The sequence below is a fragment of the Papilio machaon genome, chromosome 19 (genome assembly GCF_912999745.1).
Source record: "Papilio machaon chromosome 19, ilPapMach1.1, whole genome shotgun sequence".
Taxonomy (NCBI): Eukaryota; Metazoa; Arthropoda; class Insecta; order Lepidoptera; family Papilionidae; genus Papilio; species Papilio machaon.
This window is the reverse complement of record NC_060004.1, coordinates 2018294-2044290: the sequence shown is the minus strand read 5'-3', so window position 1 is coordinate 2044290 and position 25997 is coordinate 2018294. Positions and strand designations below refer to the sequence as shown.

Here is a 25997-nt window from a genome sequence, read left to right as displayed (position 1 = left end):
GATTATGCTTAAAATAAAAACTTAACTTGAAAAGAGTCAATATTTACACTAGCATAAATATTTTTTACTTTGTAAAATGCTTCATTATTACTAAAAGTCCTGTCCCAGGAAAACTGAATAATAAACAGTTCTCGGTTATTCTTAAGAGCTGAAAATAGTTTCTTTTTGCATTTGCATAATGTATTTAAGATTACTTTGATATACTTAAAATATTTTACATTTTTTACTTCTTTATTTCTTTACATTGAATCTTAGTTTCCAGAAATATTGTATTTAATTACAATCTTGCTTTCAACTCGATCGTCTCGTAGTCTTGTTCTATGTTTCAAAATAACGCTGAATTAAACAGCAAAGAAGAACAAAAATATCGATGACTCAAGCTTGGTGATACAACTTTGCGCGAAACTCCTGTCGATTACGTTTCGTGAAGGCGTGAATCACAGCTGTACGGAAAAATCAATACTTGGCGTTAATCTCTGCCAACTTGGCTAATTCAGTCACATAGAAACATTTGTTGAAAAATATAGAATAAGAATTCTGAGCAAATTATTGGTTTTTTAAGTGTATCTCGTTTAAAAATAATTAAAACAAGAAAATTTAATTAGTGAAGGTTTGAAGTTAGCTGCACTTGGTGTTGGAATGAAATGACCTGATTGGCTGTCCACCAGAGGGCGCAGTGTACTCGTGATGTTGTTACATACTGTAGGGGCGTGTAAGTGCTTGTGAAAAATTAAGTGTTTTGTGATGTTTCAAGCGCTAAAGAAAAATAAAATTTGTAAGTATTCAAAATTTACCGTATACCGTAGTCTGTCTAAGAGTTGCAACTACTAGTAAACACCTAAAAACTCATAAGAATTTGGAAACCATACGTCTGTATGAGACGTATTACCCAACCAAATTTAGGTCGTGTCGATAATAGTGCGTTTCCTACTGCTACTATCCTCCCTGATTTGGTCGAGTTGCATTCCCGCCATCTTGTACCAGGAGCTTTCAGGATTTTGTATAAATACATATATCGATCGTAAGCTTATTGCAACCTAATTTTAAATTTATCTCGCTACATTTTATTATCATAAAGTAATTGTAGACAAGTATCAATTTGATTTCAATTTAATTCATATTAATCATTCATTTTAACCTTTGTTGACATTTTTTAATTTAGGTTGAATGAGGGCACAAAATACTCTCATTTACCTGATTTATTGTAGTGATTAAAATGATATTAATACTGCTCGTTTAATCATTTAGATAATTAGAGGTCATTAATTTGTGACACGAAGCGAATAACAGTATGACATCATAAATTGAAAATAGTATCAAAGAACATTGAACAAAATGTGAATAAATAACAACTATATTTTCTAATGGCCATCTAATTATGCGGAGGCCACCAAATTTATCTTTGACCTTTTTTTACAACTGCTGCAACTCCTATATTTGTACTCATTACTAGGATACATTACACTTTTTTTCTGTATTTAAAAATAATTTCAATTTTACATCAATATCCAGTTGTTATTTTTTTTTAAAATAATAATATTAATTGGATCATACATTGTCTCTCTATAGCAGGAGTTCATTCACTTGCAAATCCAATTATCCTATTGTCTGCATATTTTCAATCTGGGGACTGGCCGTTACCAGTACCATTTAACTAACATTATGAATAAGAATAAAAAAAGGAAGTACTACATAATACATATTTATTATACTCTGTACTAATGTAGGTATTGTTTTTAATAAAATGTTTTATAGGTTTTTGTTTTCCCTTTTCACAGTTTCATTGTAGTTGCTTACTGATATTTTTTAGGTTAGGTAGATTCGAAGGCCAAAACTGCACTTATTTGTTGATAAATGTGTTTTCTATAGGATTTAAGAAATTGGTTCAGTAGTTATTGTGTTAAAATAATTATTTACAAAATCACACTTGTATCTGTAGTATGGCATTTACATTCATATCTTAGGTCAGGTATGACAAACCAAGGAAGCATAAAATTTTGGCCACATCGTTGATTATAAAATTCACTATGCAATATGAAAAAATGTGTGAAGTAGGTATTAGTATTATAATGTGAGAAGCAAATGTAAGTGATCCCTCTGCTACAGACTGTTCCCAATAATCACAAAGTTGAAATTATTTGATAGAGTGTGGATGGGCAAATTAAACATTTCTTTAAAAATGGCATGTTGCTACGAAAAATTTGTTTGTTGGTTCCCTGTCTTGTCTGTTGTTTATGAAATAATGTTTATAATGCAATTATATTGAACTAGCTGTTTCCCGCGACTCTGTGCGGAATCAAAAAAGAACTTAATTCACTTATGTGTTTTTCCAAACTTTCTTTTACATAAATGCTAAATTTCTGGAGAAATTTCTTTCAAACATTCTGGAAACTCACATTTATAACATTAGTAAGATGTATTTTACAACTACTAACAATTAATTGTTATGGAAATTGTCTTATAATTTGTGTTACTCATAATTTTGTCAACACTTTAAGTAAATGATAAAATAATCAATTTAATATACAAAGTTTTATTAATTTATTTCATTAGTAGACTGGCAAAGTAGAAGTTTTAGTACATTTTGTCACAGCTAGAAAATTGCAATCATATTTAAACAGAAAATTTTGTATTTATAAACATGTTATATCATTTAAAAAAACTTTAAGAGACTTTATGCTGTTTTTATTCTATATATGCACACAAATACTGCTCTTCCACTTTTAATATGGCTATTTGAACCTGTTTCTATTGTTTTCCTACAACCTGTGTCTAAGTAATTTTTTTTTCTTACAAGAATCGTTCCATTCATTCAGAGATTTTCATTCATATAATTGAACTGTATATTTAAATATGAATGAGCTTGGTCTTTAAAGTGGGTTGTGACCTATTTCTCAAAGAGTAGTTGCTTTCATGAGTCATGACAAAATTTCTTACAAATCGTCATAAAACCTGTAAACTTTACTTACTTAATAACATTTTATTTGATGAAAAAAGAAAAAAAAAAGATTTATTTATATGTTTAATTGAAACAAAATAACACGTTGATTGGCAACAACTTGCCTTGCGTGCACTGAATATGTTACCCCGTAGCTTCGAAATGCCACCAAAATGCGACAAAATTTAACAGAAGCGCGGTAAAACACGCATGCGTGGTTCATTTGGCTCAAGTATCGCACAGAATGTAACATCGAGGCGTGTCTTCCGCCTTATAACGCATCTATTTATGGTCCGCTATATGACTAGCGAGAGGTCCTACTTGGTCACAAGTACCTGTTCTGTTTATAGGCGTTACAATGTCCTTGTCTCTATCGAGATAATGATGAATTAAATAAATAAAAGTAAGCAATTGATTTACTCTTTAAACGTTTGGTATTGTTTATGTCACTGTGTACCCATTATAGTGTACGGGTATCCTCAGTTAGCTGAAGGATCCTCTATTATAAACGACCACATAACCTTAATAGACCCCGTACTCGTGCAGTTGCGGGAAACCTCTAAAACTAATTCCCGCGACTAACATCTTCTAACAACGATAGTAGAAGCAAGGTGCATTCCAGATGCAATCATCGTTACCTTTAAACTTGCGCCATGGTAATGTTTTTATTAATCTTCATTACTTATAACAATGTTATAAAATTTTCATTTAAAAACTTTCTCTTACATAACCAACGGTCAATTGTCGTAAAAAAAGTAAAGAAAGTACATGTTAAAAATTCGTTTTGTGTAAAATGGAAGACATTTTTTATTCATAAACGATGAAAAGCCGTCAAACGCCTTCCCTGCAGCCTCGTAACCCGATTTCGTGTAAAACAATGAGTTCATCGCTCTGGCAGGCGGCCAGGCCGCGGCACGACTGCTGTAACGTCTAAATATTGCTAATTAGCTATAGTTTGTATGATGGACGATTTCTACACCATTGGCTGATGAAAGGATTGGGAAGTTGCGAAATTAATGTTTAGTTACAAAAAACAAACTACAGTATTCAATCACCGATCTCCTATAAAACAAAATCGAAATTAAACTTATTTTCAATCTTTTTCTTTAAACTTTTTTAAAGTTATTGATAGATGGTTCATGCCATATTGATTGGCATCGCATTACAATAGTGGTAAGTCACGTTGGTAACATTTTAGATGTATTAACGCAAAATTTGTAAAACTTTCGAAATCAAATCGAACGATTTTATTCTTGTAAAGTCGGTTACTAAGCTATTTTTTGTTGTCTGGCATTAGATTGCTTCCGTTTGCCAGGTTTTTCTGATATAACAATAAATACTTTTTTGTAAAACAAATTATTGCCGTCCTATTAATAGATATGATATGTTGATAAGGGAAAAGGTCTAATAATAACGATTGTATCAAAGGAAAGTAACTTTGTAGTCTAAAATTAGAACAACTTACGTTCGATAGTTTGTTCTAATTAATATAACAGTTGACGTAACAGGTTAAGGACACTGACGTCATTACAGGATCTGATACCACGTTAACAATTTCGGCAATTCCATATAATTAGTCCAACCCACGTACACTCGACGATAATGGTGATATTCAGCAAAAAAAGACCTCTATTAATAAGAATACTGTCATTATAAATAACTGCTGTTCAATAATCTTTACTATTACGTAAATTTTATCTTACGTCTTACTAATATTATGAATGTGAATATTTAGATGGATGGAGGGATTTTAAAAGGTATCTCCAGAACTGCTCAAGACATCTCGATGATTTGGCATGGATTTAGAACTTAGTCTGGAATAACAAATTAGCTACTAAGTTTTTTTTAAATTCCGCGCAGACGGAGTCGCGGGCGACAGCTAATATATAATATGTAGGTTAGAATTTAGTTCAAACGCGTATAAGCCATTTTGCAAAGATTAAGGTTTTTATAATACGATTATGTTATCGGTTCTGTGCTTTATGTTCTATAACTTTTAATAAGTTAATTATAATTTTTTTTTAATTAAAAAAATAGTTTTGATTACACACCGAGTGTTATAAGTAATTATCACGGAGCCAGATTAAGGTGCGTTTTACGAAAATTTATAACTCTAAGGAATGTTTTAAGAACGTTTGATTTGTTTCTTAAGAAAATGAAATAATTGTAACTATTTTTCAACTATGATGTTTATTGTGTAATAGTTTTAACGAAAGTTATGCGTCAAGCGAAACGTTTACCACATCACCGTCTAGTTTATGGGAAATCCGTGCGTTGTTGTTCATGATTCATTCATCTTAATGCTTCGTTTGAATCACTATTTTCAGCCTTCTATGAATGTACGCATATTTCTATGAATTTACAAAAGGATGGAATACTTTGCACTGCTCATTATCTCACTCAATATCTGCGATATCTTAACGAACTGACACATATTTTAAATAAAATTATTATTTTATCATTGGTATTTAGGTTGCGATTGATATTATTGCCCAAAGTTGATCTTTGCAAGGTCGAATTACAAATTTATAAAATAAGCAAGCACACCTTCAGTTTTAACTAAACAAACGGTATATTACAACATAAAGTCAGGCTGTTCAGTTACATGTGTAGGTAAAATAAAGTGATTTGTTTTGTTTTCGAATTCTCAGTATGTTGATGACATTAAGAACAACCATGACCCACAAAATGTAGCGGCTGCAAGGTTTATGCGGTGCCGAGATTTTATATTTTCGCTCCTACGCTAAGAGGAAATTGTATTTGGACATTTCTTTGTAGAAAAACTAAATGGTTCACTCATATTTGTTTAACGGTAACATTACCTTCCATACTGATTTTACATTAGGGGACTTACTATTGGTTTCTGAGACCAAAATATCTGTATAAAACATATCGTCATCGCTCTCATCATCTTTGACAAAACAGAGACAACAATTATGTTTTTTTAAACGGGGAATTTGGTCTCAGAAACCAACGATCCGTATCCTCTTAACTTAACCCTTCTGAGTGTAGCTGTAAGTTAGCTGGAGAAGAGGCAAAAGACAGGTCTACTGTGAGATTTGCAGACAATTATTTTTATCATTTAGGAAGCGACATGTATGTAAATAGTATTTGTGGAATGCCTTATCAGTTCACACCTGTTTAAACATCATTCGAACGTACGTTTCCTTTTGAAAGAATTTGTTGTAAAACTTGTTGCGGTATCTAAACTAAGCGGAGTTCGAGGTTAAACAAAATACTTCACGGTCGAATAATCAGGGTAATCAATTGACTACAATCTCAGTATTAACAACATAAATTGACTTTACAAAACCAAGTACGAATACGTAAGTGTTTACGATTTTGACAACATAAACAAACACCATTAATCTTAAAATCTGGTCCTAGAAACATTACGTTTTACGGGTTTTCTGTTTTTTTATTTTACATACTTTCAAAACAGATAAATTTATTTTACGATTAGTAAGTTAAGTAATGTGTCTATTCAAATTTCTGTATATTAATGTTTGATTTTCCATTCGTACAAAATACTAAAATCAACGCTACGCAAATATTATCTTGTCCCAAAATAATACAAAGCCACTATTCGCGTCATATTTGCGTAAGATCACAGCCTTATCGCACATTGCCCTGATAAGAAAATATAATATGTATATCTATACTGACAGATTTTATTAAGCGTGTGAATAGTATTTTTGATAATTCACAAGTGCAATATGTTGATAGCAATGACGTTGCAATTTTAAATGGAAGATAGTGACGGTTTATAATTTCGATGTGAAGCAGAAATGTGATATCGTCGCTACTTAGTAAAGGTGTGGACGACATTGATATGTGGTTTAACACGTCTGCAGGATGCATTATAAAAAATAATGCTATTCATTGAATCGTTCTAATTTTCAGTTTTATTTTGTTAAAAAAAGATTTCATTTAGTAGCGTACTAACCGTTGTTTCTGAGACCAAAATCTCTGTATAAACAATATATCATCTCTGTCTTATCTTTAACAAAGTAAATATGACAATATGTTTTAAACGGGTATTTCCTAAGAAACCCACGTTAAGTGACCAGCAATTATTATTTGAAGGAAAATGTTGAATGGCGAATTGCTTACAATTACAGAATGAAAAATTATTTGTGTGCTGAAGCAATACAAATATTTTTCCTTGTTATGAATGACGTAAACGTCATCTTATGATGACGACGTCTGATGATGACGTCATGGCTATACGTGATAGTCAACCGGTTTGCTTTTCAATCGGCAGTTTACATAAATTAAACTTGGTAACATGAGAGTTCAAGTTTTGTATTTATTTTCGAATGTTTCCTTTTCATTACAGTTATAAGAATTTTTTTTTAAATGTTCCATCTTATTCATTTGGAGCAGAGAAATTTTATCAGTGCCTCAATATATAATTTTCCTTATTGCTAGTAAGAATCGAATTCGGAAAATATGCAAAATTTGTTCGTAATTTGGGAATAGCTGATATCTTATCTCCAGTCAAAGTCAACTTTGTAAAAACGCGATACAATTTTTTTTTTAGCAATATTATTAATTTTAATCCATGTAAAAGATCAATGAACCGTTCTCTATTAAAAATTATTCGTACCATTCGGTATACTTTATTTTGCAATATGATTTCAATTGGTTAGAGATGGTAAAGTAAAATTGAATCTTGCTTGCGCTTATTGGACTTTGTTGAAGGTTCATTGACATAACGTCGCCACTTGTGTGACTGTTTTATTTTTGCTGAACATATTTTTTTAACATATTGAAAATTAAAATTAGCATGACGGAAATTAATGCAGGATTTTTTTGAAGTTCGTTAGGTGTTTGCTGTTGTTCTCGCTTTAGCAAAAAGGTATCATAATCTCAAATAAAACTTAGTGTGAAATAAATATTAGTTACTTATGTTCCATGTTATTTAATATTATCGACGTTTTTAATAACGACGTCACCAAATTGTATTTGCGATAAAAATATAAATTTCATTATAATTATAACCGATTTACATGAGAACAACTTTCGCTTGGCACAAATAAGGGCCCGCCAACCTTTCGTGGGCGTGGGCGACTGTCGCCACGCGCCCACGGCCAGATGTCTGATGAAATAACTCGGCTATTGCCCATTCATTAGAAAATGAAGAGTATACAAAAATTTTAGAAGTGACTTCGTTGGTGAAGATTATAAACGCCATCTTTATGAACGAAAGAAAGCATTAATTAATACCGTTGAGTACGCGTTCTGGTGTTATGCAATCTAAACCTACGTTATCTTTCGATGAATATTATGATACATAATCTCTCTCGCATGTATGACTACTTTGTTCTACTAAACATTGATTATAGTTTTGTTTTCTCTACATTTCGTTTCCGTTTGATTTAGTTTTTGGATGTGATCGCAGCTGCATCACATCTGTGAGGGGTTTCCTGTGTGATATTACGCCATGATACTTTTGATTGATGGTGTGCCTTGCACCACATTGTGACTAAGTAATAAAGACATAGAAAATTAAAGGCCCATTACTGAGCAACAATTTTTTGTAAGTCAAGCCTATAAAAGTCCCACTTTTTCCTAGTCTTGGCGCATGTTGATTAGATCATTTACGAGTATATTTGCATAAAATTAGGGACAGAGATAAGACACGCGTTGACTGGTTTAACTGGATTAGTACATTAACGTACTGTTTGTTTTGCGACATGGGTAAATTAATCGCTCGGTTTTTTACGACTTTTCTTCTTGCATAGTTATTTCTTGTTTCTCTTTATATTACAAATTAGGAATGTATGTCTATATTCTATGGGTGGTGCTTACACAGGTACATTTTTTTATTTATAGTAATGTCGGATAGTACCGTGAACTTTTACATACAATAAGAAACGATTTCTTTCACACGATGCAAGTTTCTTGCTTATTGCATGTTGCATGCAATTGAATTAAAACTATATGGGAACTAGAATTAACATTAATATATTTGGTAACTGGAGATACATTAGGTACACTGTCACAAATATTTAGAGTACATGTACTATGTAAGTACTTACCTGGTCGAGTTACTTAAGTCTCGAGTTCGTAGGAAGGTTTTTTAAAGGTAGGCACTAAAAAAACAGTTTTAAAAATAGAATCATATATTTTTGGTATACCAAAGTAATTAGTAAAGCAATTGTATAAATAATTACAAGTCGCACCACGCGTCTTCACTGCTTTGTTTCGAATACAAGGATTCTGGCGTTGGAGTAGAGTTTAGACTTTCATTCAGTTCCTGGAGTTTATATTTAGATAATATTGCCTGTATTTCATCCTGTGCGTGTATGATATTTTTGGTACATAATCTTCGTAATGAAGAGGCAACATATTTGCCAAAATTGTCCAATTCATTGTCTTTTTTATCTAATCTTGCCCTCTTTTTAATATTTTTCAGTGTTTTTGATGCTGTTTCTTTGTAACCATGAGACTTCTTTCTTCTTTTTATGGGCATCTGTACTGGGGTTTCGTCGATGACTTGTCCTGTTGGATTTGTAAAATTTTCTGTATTTTCAAATTTAAAAACCATATTTGGTGATGCGACTGAAGTGTCATTCTGGAAATATAATTTTGTTCCATTAATTTACGGGTACGAATATTTGTAGAGGAGTGGAATAAAATAGGAAGAGGCTTTTATAAAGATAGAATTTCCTTAACTGTGTTAGTTCCATTGGTGGAAAGCATAAAAATATAAAATGTCCCTCTAGCACAGGATCAGGTCTTTTAATTTAAAATGTACATTTAGTATTTATTATATTACTAGCTTCTGTTGATCGTGATTATTGTTTCACATACAATGACGTCAGGGAAAAAGGTAGACATTCTGATGGTGGATAGTAAATATAAAAAGTAACACAACTGACTCAGGAAAACTTCACCAACGTCGATGATGATGTGATGATGATGTTAGATGTAAGCATCTAACATACCACCAGATTTTATAGACCGAAAAATTAACATAAACACATATTTACCATATTTGATGTTGTTTCTCTGTGTTCAGAAGTTTTCATTACAAAAGAATCCATTAAATTATACCATGAAAGTTTAGATTTGTAAACATCATCAGTACCGGAAGCGGTGTCCATTGAATCTTTTATCTTTTTTCTTTCCGCGTGATACTGTGTCCTTAAACTTTTTATTTTGGTCGTTATTTCCTTAGGTCCAAACCCTTCAACTCCAAATTCCTTCACAAATTCTATTAATGCAGTATTACGTGCATCACGATTCTTATAATTTTCATTTTCAGTGTCCCAAAGACACTCATGATTGCGATAAATCGTAATAAACTTTATTAAATCATTAGAACCGAATTTGAACACTTTTTGACTCATATTATATCACGTTTTAATAAATAAAGTAACTTCTAGAACGTTCAACACTTGAATGGAATATTGGTCGGCGCAACTCCGTTCAATACTTGAAGCAACCGGAAAATACACCCACATACATTATAATACAGAGACTTGTATGTGGGTGTAAAGACCCATTCGCACGATGCAAGTTTCTTGCCTGTTGCATACAATAAAAGACTTGAATGGTTTAAACAACATTTAAAATTCTTGATTTGTCTGTCTTGATATGAATGTATTAAGTCAAAACTTTCCTTCGTGTAAGCACTTGTAATATTTTCATGTGCTTTTATAACTTTCAACACTTGAATGGAATATTTGTCAAAGCAAATTCGTGAAATAATTGAATCAATTTGTAAGTAAATGTTAGAAGTCTGTGTTAAAACAAGTCAAAACTTGTAAGCAAAGGTTGTTTAAAATTATTTCTTGTCATTCAATATTTGCATTCCATTTTTAAATTTTTGTATTCTCGTGTAACAGTTCCTTATTAGTCGCGCGCAGGTTTGACGATGACTCCCCCTCCCGCTAACACAGATCGCGTACTTCTTTCGTCTGCTCATGCTCAGTACCGTACCGTTGTCTGTTAACGCAGCGGAAACGCATTTGAGATTTTGTTCTCTCTACAAATTTTTAATTTTTTATTTTTTTATGTATTAAATTATAATAATATTCTATGTATTGTAACAGCGTTTTTTATTTACTACTCTTTCCTTTAGTCGTTAAGATATCAAAAATACCCAAAGGAAAAAACTGGTGGACAAATTCGAACTAGAATATTTTTTTTAGTTTTATGTAAATTATACAATACAATAAATTTCATGCAAAAACTATTTGTGTAGACTTTTTTGTTAACCTTACTGGCCATCGACTGGTGACGTCAATTTATAATACAATTCTTGAAGGTCAATTATTGCACGTATTGTATTGCATTCAATTATTTAACTAGATAAATATATACTGTATATCTGTAGGTATGTACATTTCTTTCCGTATATAAATGGTTCCGTATAAATATAATAGGTTAAAACTTTATGCGTAAGTTCAAGAAGGAATTCAATTTATCAAATGAGTTCACGCGTGACGTATTTATCTTGTTACATTGTTTATTTCTGTGCGCGCAATCATCGTCTAGGCTTACATTAAAGATAACGTGTTACTTAATAGACGTCGTGTTGTCATAACAACATTCCTTTACGATATGTTGTGCATTTGTTTATGAAATGTAATATTTATCAAATAAATAAACAAAAGTTTCTTGACCTAAAATGCTGGGGAGAAACTTAGATTTTTGTTTGGAACGATCACAGCTTCTCAGCACATTTTTCAGTGGAAATGCCTGTGCTTAATATTGAGTCTTCTAGCAGACACCCAGTTGAGTTTTCATCGCTGTATACTTTCTGTATCCCATGAACATCTAAATCTTGTAAACAAAGAAAGTTAATTCTTAATAAGTTTTCCGAAACAAAAGAAGCGGTTGATGACGAACTATAATAATGTAAAGCCTAACCGAGAATATGAAAACCTTGGCCTTTATCACATCACTTTCTAATATAGACAAAGAATAAATTTTCATAATTTCCTGAAATATGGCAGAGTTTAATATTTCTAGCCAGGCAATTTCTAGGCAGGCTTTAGAATTCGACTGCCGAGACAAGTGTATTGTTTTTTTTAAAAAAAAGATTGAGAAACGTGATTTACACAAGTGATTCGATAGTCGATACCCAGAGGTATATAAACGCACTAACATTTGCATTACAAAATACGTATCAAATTGTATATTCAGTTGTATACAATGATATCGCAGTGTGGCTTATCAGTTGCTTCGGCTTCCGTTTGACATCAGCTGCGCCTGAACAAAGATTTTTTTTCCTACTATAGCAATGAATAATATTTATTTAAAATATTAATTTAACTTTAATAGCAACGTATTGTTCACGAGTTTATATTGGTTCTGTAATTTTAAAAAATCGAGCAAGAGAGAGTTGATAAAATATGAATATCCTTGATCGTTCATATAAAATCCTTTAATTTTTTTTAATTTGATTAACACTGTTCTATTATTAACTATTTAAATTATCTATTATTAGTAACGTTATTTCAAAAGTTCAAGAGGATGCTTAAATGATAAAAAGGCAATGAATTGTGCTCTTTGTAACACGTGTTTTATTTGTGGCTCAACTATTTCTAGACAGTATTGTAGCAGTTATGTGCTCTGTTATAAACTAGACAAAATTCCTAATATTACTAGGACTTTCCAGATACAACGCTTATGTGATTTTAAATCCTTATTTTCCTCACTTCAGGAAGTCTTATTCATTACTCGCACTTTTGTTAGATAATCGTTATATGATGGTTTTCTCAGACAATTTAAATATTTAAATTAATTTTAGGTCCATGGTAAGCGTAGAATATAATGTTAAACATACAAAATATGCCTTTGTATAAATGCCATTAATATAATTAAGAACAAATTACATTACTGCTTCAAACATCTTAGATAAAACATAACATGTATGTTTTATAGCAGTCCATAAGCAGTCTCGTGTAATTCTGCTGTTACAACATAAGCGGTCATTAAAAAAAGTTTCGCCCTACATCGGTTTTATGATGCCCCAATTTTCATATTAGCAAAATCCGGAGGCTGAGGCCGAGAGCTTTCAGGTTATGTAATAGGCTCCATTGTGGCGACAGACGGCCGCTAGACGGCGCCGGCTCGGCGGGCGCCCCGAGGGAGACGCACAACTTTTGCGAGTCGTCCCTTTCGCACCGAGACTTCTGGCGCCCTTCTCGGCATATGTACAGTCACAACCATAATACTGTAACGTTTTTGCGAAATGTATAACACGACATTCCATGAGTTTGAATTTTTGTTCATTCTCTCGTAGGTCTTAACGGATTATGAAGGGTTTGGTGTCAGTCGATTTGGATCCAGGCGTTTCATACGCAACGGTACTTCAAGGAGCTTCAGCAGTCGGGCTTATAAAATTTTTAAATTCACTGTAAACTGTACACTTTGTCATGCTAATAAAGCTCAATTTCGAAATTGTACGTACGTGCGCGACTGTACCTCGATAAGTTTTCACGAAAGCTTTATGGGTTTTTGATATGCTGAAATTTACAGTCGCCTTTCTAGTTTTGGAAGGTTTGAGTTATCGTTATAGGTTTTAGGGCGGCTGGAGTTCAGTTTGAAATTCATTTGGAAAGAGGAACTTGCTGATTATCTTACTAATATTGTAAATGCGAATTTTTTGATAGATGTTTTTTAGAAGGTATATGCATAATGGCTCAACGGATCTTGATGAAATTTGGCATGGATGTAGAACATAGTATGAAAGAATAAGTAGGCTACTAATTAAGTTTTATTTTTAATTCCTCGCGGACGGAGTTGCGGTCGACAGCTAATACTTTTCTTATAATCTATTTTACTTTTAAATATTACCTACGATTAGTGTGGAATGTAATTAGAAATGGGACGTATATTTAACTTATTGTATTATTGATATTTACTGACGGATAATGTCGACTTTGGAAATGAAAAGGTTTATTAAGGCTTATATTTATAGTACAGATATTTGGAGTTTTCGATTTGTCATGCATAAAAGCACATTCTTACTTGCAGGCCACTGTCAACTATGAATGTTTAATGTATTAAATAGTAGTATTATGACTTAATTTCTAATTTACTGTCTTCTTTCTTCTACAGGTATGAGAGCTGCGATGTGAACGGGACAGATATACACGCCTAATAGAGTGCCTTATTTTTATATTTACACCCACAAAGTGCCTAACTAAATTATATTTTTATATTAAGACATCACTTAAGGAAAACGAACGAAAAACGCAACGAAACGAATTTTATCTGGTAAGTTATAATCATAACTCTTAGATCAGGTCTATCATACTTGCATATTATATCCCTGGTACATAACGATACCTGGACTTCATAAAGTTCAGAAGACGCTTGAAAAAAGACCTTTAACGCGATGGAAAATAATCTGCTATTAAAGCTGCTTTATATTCCTCTCCAGATAGGTTTTTGCTCATCTGTGGCGTTCATAAGAAGACACATACTTAAAGCATAAAGAAGATATAAAAGTAATTTGCATTTAGCTTAGTAATTTAATATTACAGTCTGTTAAAACACTCCACACCTCGTTTCAATATAGTCAATTGATGTAACAATTTGAGCGCCACAGAAATCTGCAAACACTTACGATGTATCTGTAACATCAACAGCACAAGTGCTTCGAGTGTTCTCATGTCGTTATTAAACAAATATAAATATTTCATCTTATTTAACATGATTGGTATGATGTTAATATAAATGTTTTGTTTAGGGCAACGTTTACTTTGTTTAAAATAAAACGTCGTAATTCGAATGCACACAATGTTTCGAATGTACTCCTAAAACTTTATTATTAACATTAATTTGGTAGTTAAGTTCTGTACATAATCGATTTAATTAGATGAAATTCTTTTTTAACTCTATAAATTAGACGTTATCCTTATATTATTGGACACTTTTGTTTCCATAACAGCAATTGCGGTTAATTTATCTTAGCACTGCGATGTTGCTATGAAGGGATGCGTCCACGTATTGAATCATAGAATAGCGCTTGGCGAGCAATTACAAACATGTACATAGGCGAGAGTCCCGCGTTGAATAGGGACGAACGGGGTCGCTAGGGGACGCCCTTGTGACCTCACTGTTGACGTATCCATTGATACAAGTGATTGCACTCAATCGTCACCTCAAATGCACTAAATGAATCCCAAGTTTCAAATTGAGAGAAGTTCATTTGGAAAATTATTCACCTAAATATATTAATATATTGTACATAGGCGCAGAATTTCTAATGAAATCCCATCGGTCGTGTATAGCCGAGACTTCCGACACAAGTCGGAAGCTGTCATGTGGCTCATACTTAAGGCCTGGAATATTTGGTGCATCACGCTGTAGTATACAAAGTAATTTACTTTTATCGAATCTTTCTAATATCGAACCGAAAATAATCTTTTCGGTACGCTGTTTTTTTTTTTTCAACCATAAATAATTTGATAAAAATCAACACCATCTAGTGACAAAACTTGGTAACTGTGAAAGTGGATTGCTTACGTGGCTTTTCCTAAAATACTTTGGGATTATTACTTTGCCGGATTATGTGAGGGTGAGGTCCGATTTTATCTATGAAGACCTAGAATTTTTTAGATCATTTTTATTGGTATGAACTTTCAATTCTGGAATTAGCTTAAGTCAGAAGTCCAGTTAGCTTAAAAGCTTGATTCACGACTGAGCTGTCGAGGGTGTGCCGAGGAGGTAATGTAATCAATTTTAATAGTAATTTATATTGTGAGTTAAAAAATTGGACGGGTGACTTTATTGACCGTAAATCATTTTATGACATTATGAAGGGATTAATAACTCCCACTGCGGCCCCAAAAAAGGGCCACCCATATACAAGTATTCGCAACGATACGAATCGATAAACAAAATCACGATCTCCGGAAATCCGAGCGGAGTTCGAGATGCATTTCCATCTTTCGACGTCTTTTCACCCTCCGAATATCATCCCTAAAGTTCCCGCTCGCTTCCCTTTTGCCGCGCGCAAGTGCGAAGGGGATGGGGTGAGGTTGGCGCGCGTGCGCGAACCGACCCCTCATCAACGTTGGAGACGCTTGGTAGTGCCAAGCGCAAGATCCTGGCGCGTCGTCGGCCACCAAGAACATTCCTCCGTGGACCGTCCGCGGAGGCGGTGGCCCGCTCTCTCACATCTCTTGCAGCTCTCATACACCCATAACTTAAAACTACTTGTAACTCTGTTCTTTTACCACAAATTCTCTTACAAATCTCTATAACGTTCGAATCACTGTTTCGCAACCTTCGTGGAATTTACCATTGGTAGTAAATTCATTTCTCATTACCGTATAATACCAGAAGAGCTAAAAGGTTGTGAGAGAGCGAGAAGGAGGGTTGTATAGTATTTTTTAAAAGTGGGAACGAGACGACGTGATGAGCCTGCACTCCGTCCCGAGGTAAGTGCAAGCAGGGTTACGAGCGGCCACGTGCTCACGAAGTTTCCCTTTTTCAGGTCGTGCGTGGACCGATACCAGTCGATTTGAACCGCGTTTTCATTTTCATTCTTGCTTCACGCTTTAGTTATTTGATTTTTATATTTGTAGCTGTTTCATTAAATTACGGTTGCTAAGAATTATGTTATTAATTATTGTGTGTATGTTTTTACGCATTTTATTATATTGTGACAAAATTTTTACAGTTTTAATAAAAGTTACATATTAAAGTATATAAAACGTATAAAAATACGTGTGTACTTAATTTATATCTTTGTTTAGACTATATGTAATGCTATTGAAGTTTTAATACTCATTTTAACTCAAGTATTTAAGGTCAACGAACTCGACTTCACGTGTGCAAAGAGCTTTCCATATAGCAAGTTAATATTTTCATTAATCTTCATTGATATTTAGATTAGTGCCTACTCTTAGCATCACCTAGTTATCATATGAGTTCACTGATCGCAGGCTTGTTCTAAGGTTTTCCGAAAATGTATTTCTATTACCGCCCTCAGAAGTTACTCTAAATGTAGCCTAATTAATATTTCTGTATTTGAAAAATGTAGAGTTTATATTGTTATCGTTTTAGTTACATGATGTCTATTAAAAAATTATCGAAGTTTTTGTACACGTTAAAAACATATGTTTTCATATAAGAGAAATAAAAATGGAAAACACCTTCTATTCTGAAATATTTAATCAGGGTTATAATCCCTAACATTATACCAGCGTGGTGTCTTCTGTATTTTTACAATACTTTTCCATGAATTCTAAAACTGTAATGAGATAAAATGCAATGTATATTTTTAGCCAAATGAGAGTTTGTAAGTTCCATTCTGGCCGACTGTAGCTTAACGACTGAACCGATTTTGATGAGAGAGTTGTCATGAGACAACTCTCTCATCAAGTCATCAATTCTTATTATGCCTCTGAGTGTAAATGATTGTAATGACACAATCAGTTTTTTTTAAGTAACAAATCTTGCTATTCATGTTTGTTATTTAATTTTTAACTTTACAAAATTAGATTGTATTATTCTATGTTAATACGATACTAATGCTATTTACCTACACTTTTTAATATAAAGATTCAATATTACCGACACTAGCAGAAAATGCATGAAAAAATAATTCTTTTTAAAATTAGCAATAATGTAATTTTAAAGAAATTAAATGTAGAAATCGCATACATTATTTCAAGATGTTTATTGAAACCACTGTGGGTTTCCATCGTCTCTATTGTTCACTATGAAAAAACAGAGATGCGAGTACAATATGTTGTTGTTCGATATGTGAGTACAGCTGAACATGGATTAGCGCGAATTCTAGGGATCGCGATAATATTCTTGCCTATAGAGGTTTCTCGCTTATCTAGGTTCAACTGTATTTTGAGGTTCAACTATATTTCTGACGTAGTCGTCGCAAAGAATACATTTTGTATCACAATTATTTTTAATACAAGTGAGATGTTTCCCGCGACTCCGCTTGTGTGGAGTTTAAAAGTCAAAAACAAACTTTAAACCCCCCTCCCCCCACTTAAGACCTTTGATGGATTTGTAAAGCCTTTCTTGGTACTGTTCTTACGAAGACAAGTATTACCTAAAAGTAATCAATGTGCAAAATTTTAACATGATTATGACAATATAGGTTTATTGAATTAAATTCAAAATCCAGAATACTTTATGTAATTACATGTGACAAAATATTTATTAGTTATTATGCCATTCATTATATAATTGGTCTGTATACAAAGCATCAAAAGACTAACTATTCACTATAATCAATGTTTGCAATTTGGCTTATTTGTGACTTACCCTAATCTTTTCTAATTGAATAAGAGACGTCTCCATAAATTAGAGGTATTAGGAGAATCATCGAGTCATTCATTAGTATAGTTGTTGCAGTCAGGAGTAATACATGTTTGTTCTCGGATCAGTCTCCTGCCGCGATGATTGCTCGGAGGGGTCACGTTTGATTGATTGGTAACCTACGGGGTACACTGATGCCGTCTTTATTCTAAACAATTCCCTTGTTTATTTTATCGTTGTGCGTTTCTTAGCGATCTGTCTGTTGGTTTTTTGTGATGACAAAAATTTTCAAAGAATTAAGTTTTAGGTATAATACATTTTTTACATTTTCGATTGACATAAAATGAAGCTAAATTTTCACAGATAAGTCTACGCATTTGCAATCGTTAGTACTGAGGTAGAATGATGCTTATCAGTAACTAGCTTTTACCCGCGACTCCGTCCGCGTGGAAAAAAATATAGGAGTCGGAGTAAAAATTATCCTATGTCCGTCTCCTGGTTCTAAGCTGCCTGCCCACCAATTTTCAGTCAAATCGATTCAGCCGTTCTTGAGTTATAAATAGTGTAACTAACACGACTTTCCTTTATATATATAGATATTATAATTATCGTTATCTGAAGATGGTTTACGAAAGTATTTTATCTAATAGTGTATGTTATCTGCGTAAATATTTCCGGTCATCAATCATGTCTTTTCCATTTGCTCCCATCTTATTGAATTCGATAAAAATCATTCGAATCGGTAATTCGGCATCTGCATTATGTTGAGAATCGCTGACGTGTAAGTCACCCCACGTCCGTTCAGTGTCCATTCCATCCCCCTAATTCACTTATAAAACTGACTATCCGATATCCCGTGTCGGACAGCCGTGACGATATCCGGTTCGAGCCGGATATCCGATATGCCGGAAACGTTGCACGCGCATCGCAGATTGTGTCGCAATTTTTCTATTTTTGATCAATCGCCGAGTTGCTTAATCGAAATCGAATATATTTCATTTGACAATCGTAAGCGTAAGGAATTCTTGACGTTGTGAAGTAAAACGCAATGTCTTTTAAATTGAATCAATTTACATTTCATGCTACTGAACATAAAAACTAATATTGTACAATTTCAAATAATGTAGAAGAGTAATGTAAAATAAAAGCGTACAAAATCTTTGTACTGTAATAAATTGCAGGAAAGCTTTTTATGATGTTGGAATAAATGTTTTATCCACATTACTAATAATGTTTTCCACACCTTTGACAAGCCTGTCTCCACAATAGCTGAAAGAATCGCTCTAGTCTTCCAGGCGCCAGACACGGCGGCGCCGGAGTCTATTGATCCCCCCAACTTTCTCCCCTCCTCCGTCTCAAATCACATCATAAAATCGGGGGAGGGGATAACGCATGCGTATTACTTGTTTGTGCAGATCCCATAGGATTATAGATTTTCTTCTACGCTCACTCTCTTAGCAACAGACTTAATCGGACTATCGGAAGACCCACAGCATCTTAACGAAGCACATCGTCGCTCTTGAGATTGATTTTTACGGAGTTTTTTCTTTTCCTACATTTATTTATAGTTTTCTATATTCTTATCGTTGATAATTTTCTACGTTTTCAATTAAAAAGAGAGTTATGTTTGCGAACCAAATCCAAATTCAACGGTAAGTTTGATATTTAGTCATGTTTTTAATATTTCATAGAATATTCAACCTTAATTTAGAATGTTTAAGGAATGCAAAGCATCTGCTACCCTTTAACTTGTAGAAGTTGTCTAAGGACAGCGGTCACTTTGCTATTTTAGCGAATTCTGGGGGCCGCTTGCTTGGTTGCAACCATTTAGTATAAAAAAACGAGTTGCCAAATAGCGCTTGTTATTGTACTAAAGTATAAATCGATGGCTCACATAAACTGCCCGAAGTTAAAAAAAAACAAACTTTACAAGAGCAGTTTTAAGGTGCCGAATTACTTTTTATGTCATATGTCGTACACTAATTTTACAATTTTATGAAAATTTGCAATAAGCATTAAAATGCTAAGTTATTTAAAATGAACTAGTTAACTTTTTCGTTACATGTTTTAAAATGCGCGAGCGCAGCTGTTCTGATAAACAATCGGAAAGTACTGAGTACAACTGCCTAAGTGATACCTCCGATTGTCATAATAATTGGAAAAAAGCTGAAGCGGCAGTTCCCGTCACATACGTAGGGGCTATCAAATGGATTTTCTAATACTCAATTCTTCTAAAATACTTACCTCTATTCTGCTTTGATTTCGTTGTATTGCGGCACATTAATTTCAAGGTAGCCCAACAAGCCAGAGTTTGGTTATTTGTTCCCATCCAATTATTTGATCAAGCATAAAAGATCTCCAAAATCTTTCTAATTTGCTATATTGTACACACGAGTACTTCATGAAAGAATGAAACAATGGACTGTCCTTTAGCAGATAATCCACTAATGGATATCAACAAATCACACAATAGTGTAACTATATACGATAACAGGCTATCAACTATGCTACACGTATGTCGAGATGACACGCGCTGTGATGTGTCGGAGGCTGCGTTTTGTCAGCCTTGTCACACAACCCTTTGTCGCCATTGTCTCGCCGGCGTTGAGAGGTTCCCGACAGGCCCGAGGGGCTGTTATTAATTTATCAAGTCTATTAACTGCGTCTAGGGTTACTATTGTCTTTTCTATTGTGATATGGAAAGGTTTATCCATTATTTTTGCCGTTTATTTTTGTATTACTTACGCGATTATTGTTCATTTTCAATGACTTTTGTGGATTCGAGGATACTGGATTAGTGTGTTTGTCTTGATCATCAGTCACTTGAACTTGCACTGGATCAGTGTCTTCAATTTTTTTCATAATAAATTTTTAAAGGTTTCCAAATTACTAACCCTTTTACCTCTCGTTTTCTGTTTTTTAATTTCCTTAATTTATTTAGATGTCACATAACGTGTCCATTGTCGCATCATGTAAATGAAAGCACAATGTTCAGCGGAGTGGAAACGTGAAGTAAATGAGTTTGGACGGTTTCGCGCTCTCAGTTGACGGGGGCAAGTTGATATCGGGGGCATAGCTTGTTTATGAAGTTTTCATTAATAATGTACTTTGGAGTTTATGAAAGCGATGTTTCTCGTTGAACGTTGTTCCAGGTACCTTCTATTGTTGGGACAAATATTTCAATTGATTGCTTAACACTAATGACTTCTTGAGGGAAATTACGTATTATTATTAGCATTTTAAGCAAATCAAATGCAGTATTGTGGATGTGCAGATTAAAAAAAAACGGAAAGTTTATTCAGTCATTGTCTCTCTGACGCGTTACAAACAAAAAAGTTCACACCCTGTCAGAAATACGTTGTTTTGTCTAAATGTCACCTCGTAATGTCGAAGGGTATAATGCTGTGACCAAATTCATATTCACATATATCACAAGGACTCGATTTTGAAGTAAGTTCATTGCTACTCAAAAGCTCCTCTCACCCACAACAATGAAGACTAGGACCAAAAGATGAGTTACGAGAGCTCTTATTTTGTACTGCTTAAATTTTTTATGACAGTATAAAAGCCATCACCGTCTCATTCCACAGCTGCCCATTCGATCATTGCACAGTATTAAAATTCCAAAAGGCTCGTCTGCGGGCCATTGCAATCCGTTTTATGCAAAACTCCCTGCAATAACTCGCGCCCTTATGACTATGGGCCCTTTTAATGAACGCGTAGGAATTCTACTATGTATTCTCACCCTCTAGATAGTTCTTATGTCCATAGTGTTAGGGTTCAAGTTGTTTTCTAGCTTTTTACATCAAAAGCTTTTATGATTATATCGTTCAAAATGTTTTACTTTTTCATGTGAAAATTTATTATACTTGTAGTTTTATTATTAACTATTTTGAATGATGATGGTAATTCAACATTCTTCAATGTTTTTCATTTGTCTTATAGTCTTGTTTCCATTCTGTTACAATTCTATATTTCTAAGTTATTTATAAAACCTTTAGCAAGACGTATGCAAATCAGTTCAAATGTAACGCAGTTGTTGAAGATTAAAATATATATTAATAGATTAGGGTCATAAAAACTTAATAATTTTCTTAAAGCTGTAGAAAATAGAAGACAGATATTTAGTTTTCTCTGCTGCCTGCTCGCCCATCAACATAATAGGAGTAATTGTTTTTATGTGTTGGTAAATCTTACATCGTGACATCATAAGTCGGGTATTAATAATAATATAGACGTCTGTGGACTACTTTACTATAACATTCAAAAATATAATTATAATAAGTATATGACAAATTTCCTAAATCCAAAGAAAATAAAAGTTACGTGTTACGTGCAATGATCGAATAGACAGCTGAGGAATAAGTCAGTGATGGCTTGGTAAATTGGATGCTGATGCCTAATTTTCTAATGCTGTACCTTTATGCGTAAAAATAGGCAACAGTTTTTATATTTCTAGTTCTATTTTCGTAGTTCTTGTAACTTGCCCTTTCGTGATCGTCTATAAATATAATGTACGGTCAATAATACATCACAAACCGGTGGCGTACAAGCGGATTTGTTCTAGTTCCCCGAACGATAAAAATAAATTATTAGGTAAACTCCTACGCGCCAGATTTATACGCTTTATTTCGAAATAGACGGATTTAACGTATGTTCCTATAATATACTTATTTACAAAATATCTACCTTATTTACGAAGAATAGACATGTGTTAAATTCACTCATTACTATATGTTTCTGAGACCAAAATCTCTGTATAAAACATATCGTCATCCCTGTCATTATCTTCATAACAGAGATAAATATATTTTAAAATAAATTTTTTCTCTGAAAATCACGATTTACTTCGTACATTTTTGTTGACATAATATCTTGTTTGAAAATTTAAATTTAATTCATTAGTAATGGTTCATTCCAGTTATATTTCATTCTACGTGAGTGGACATAGTTAACCTTCATTGAATTCTCCTAATACGGACATCGAATTATCTTAACAAGTAGGCCAAGGTTTGCGTGCAGACAAAAATATTTCAACTTGACTCACATTTTTATTATCGACATTAATAAAAGTTTACTTTATAATTATAATAATTCTATTAAGATTTATTAACCTATAGAACCATGGCTAATTCTGACAAATCAAAAAACCGTATGGTTTAGTTCTCTGTGACTGCTATGTCTCATCCATAGATATAACCTCTCTATATGTAATAAAAATAGAATCTCAGTGTCGTATACTATACTTCTCCAGCTTGGTTACAAAATGTAATATGTGTTTGTTAGTAAACAATAAAACATTTGTATTGCAGACGGCGAACGTGTCGAGCGAATTTGAAGCGGAGGCGAGTTCGTGACGCAGTCTTCGCGACCGCCTGGAGCAAGCCCTCCAAGACAACTGGAGGCGGCTGACACAACACCGCTCTGTAATTACTGAATACTATACCTTATTTACCTTGATGTCCATAGAAATCTTAAAATAGCATCCGACGCTTGAGTTTCTACTGACTAGTCATAACATATGAAAATATTGTTACAAAAAAAAATACAGTCGAATTAATAACCTCCTTCTTTTTGAAGTCGGCTAAAAAATAGAACTGCAATGTACCCTTTAAATACGCTCTCAAGTATAAGGAACGCACTCATACTCTTCAAAAGTTAGCCTCTAAAAGACTAGGCTAGGCTAGGAAAAATTAACATCTAAAAGCTTCGGAGGATGATTTCTACAGAATAGTGTAATTTTTAGACTATTTATCATAGACGACTTAAAAAGTTATTAATCCCTGATAACTGAATGTTAATATTGTATCATAACAAGTTAACTTGTTCGCAACAAACGCTTAAATTATTCTCAAAAAACACTACCATTTGATAACGTTTATTGTATAAAGTTCTATGAGAGCATACTCGTCTCGATCGCAAAGTGTACATAAACATTTTTTTCTCGGAACATCGGCGGTGTAGTCGACCTTGGTTATGAAATACATTAGTGCATCGTGATGTCATCATGCAGTGCGCTATGAAGACGACGCAAAAAATATACATTTACATATTTTTTACCGTGAGCTTTTAGAAGCTCAAAAACATTTTTTTAGAAACAAAAACACGTACATATCGCGTGAACTGTAAATTTTTCCGGGATAGAAACTGTGTAAACATTTTGTTCTTCCAAAACACGTTCTAATTCGATGTTAGATTTCAGTCCGATCCGTAGGCCAATATAGGTAACTAACAAACATCTATCCATCAATACTTTCACAAGATTTTGCCTATAGATTTAGTAGTAGGAAAATATAGTTTCGGATCACTCCGGTCAATCCCGGTCGCTGTGGAATAAAACAATATTGTATACACAGTTAGCAAAAGTACTTTGTAGCTTTATCAAAGATCGAGATCAGCAGTACAGACCACCTGTAGGTCTCACTGGGTCCGCAATGCTCGCCCCGTTCCGGTGAAGTATCACGTCTTGCCGCTGGACGTGCTGCTTTTTATCCAACTTCCCGGTAATTCGCCACTCGCCGTGTACTCCGTAATGTTGTACCGTTAAACCCGTATACTATGTTGTATTGATTACGATTAAATTTTGTTCCGTCACCGGGTAATATTGCATTCATTCCGTTTAATAGCTTTCAATTTATTTAAGTTGTTGATTTTTATAAAATGGCAAAAATGAGACTTCACTATTACTTTTCTACATTGGTCACATCTTCTAAAAATATCGCGTACTCTAAATATGATTGTTTTTTTTTTAAATCTTTTGTTGTGACTAATAACTATAATAACTACAGTATTAGTCATTATTATTAATGAGTCATTAAATATACTTATTACAAATTATGTCTAATGTCTCATTTCGTCAACGGCTACCATATAGACATACAAGTGAAGGTTGATTTTTTTAAATGTACATTATTCAAAAGTTTTTAATTGATTGAGAAAGTTTACTCAGAGTTTTTACGGGACGCGACGGAATTAAAGTTGATTCTTAAGAATTATTTATGTTAGAACTTGTCACTCTGAAATTACTAAAAATAAGTGTAAGTGCGTAAATCGAAACGTAAAACGAAAATAAAACGCATGTTCTTGTGAAACGCTTTCGCAGTTATATGTTCAGTTCAAGTAAGAAAACTAAAGCATATTCCTATATCTATTTTTCTTTTCAAAGAACGTGCATTGGTTTCGGCAGTGAAAACTATAAACGGTTTTGTTTTAATATATAGTGATGTTCTTATTATCATTCAGGAGTCGTTCAGAGGCCGTCAACGACACAGCTCCTTCAGCCAGGAGGGGCCTCACCGGCGGAGGGCCAGCGCGCACTCCCTCGACCTCGAGAGGCCTGATAACATCGCTACTATACACAGGTTAGTTGGCCTAGAATATGTTGCAGACACCTTATAATTGTTCTCACACTAACATGTTTACGATGAATTGATGTTCCGTCACAAATTGCTTTTTAAACGTACACAATTTAGAAACTCAGAAGCTTTTAATTTTTACAGTAGACTAGCAATCCGCCTCATCTTTCCTCAGCTAATAAAACATACTTTAAGTTACCTAAGTTAGTTAACATTTATTATACATACGTTTAATAGTTTCTGGTTTACTTTTTCTAGTATCTTCTGTTTTGAGATTTAAAATAAAATTTAATTTTGTATTAAAATTATTTATATTAATGACAAGCCATAGCCATTGCCTTGTATAACCATGACGCAACCTAGACGTTGGCGGTCGAATGACATAAGCTAAATATTGTTACATATACGTGACCATCGGCTTCTAATGAATAATAAATTCTTTATATTAG

The 25997-nt window shown here is 33.4% G+C and overlaps 2 protein-coding genes across 2 annotated transcripts in view; one reads left to right on the top strand and one right to left on the bottom strand.

Moving 5' to 3' along the window:
• Positions 1-493: 493 nt before the first annotated feature.
• Positions 494-25997, top strand: part of LOC106708256 (talin-1) — a 59892-nt gene continuing 34388 nt past the window's right edge. The window contains exons 1-4 of the mRNA XM_045682414.1: positions 494-775; positions 14018-14176; positions 23506-23619; positions 25436-25554. The gene's annotated coding sequence lies outside the window, so the exon portion shown is untranslated. The remainder of the gene's footprint in view (positions 776-14017; positions 14177-23505; positions 23620-25435; positions 25555-25997) is intronic.
• Positions 9114-10326, bottom strand: LOC123722087. Its single transcript, XM_045682591.1, has 2 exons — positions 9937-10326; positions 9114-9518 (listed from the first exon to the last, which is right to left on the bottom strand). Exons 1-2 carry the CDS (start codon positions 10294-10296, stop codon positions 9114-9116), a joined length of 765 nt encoding a protein of 254 aa, XP_045538547.1. The 5' UTR covers positions 10297-10326.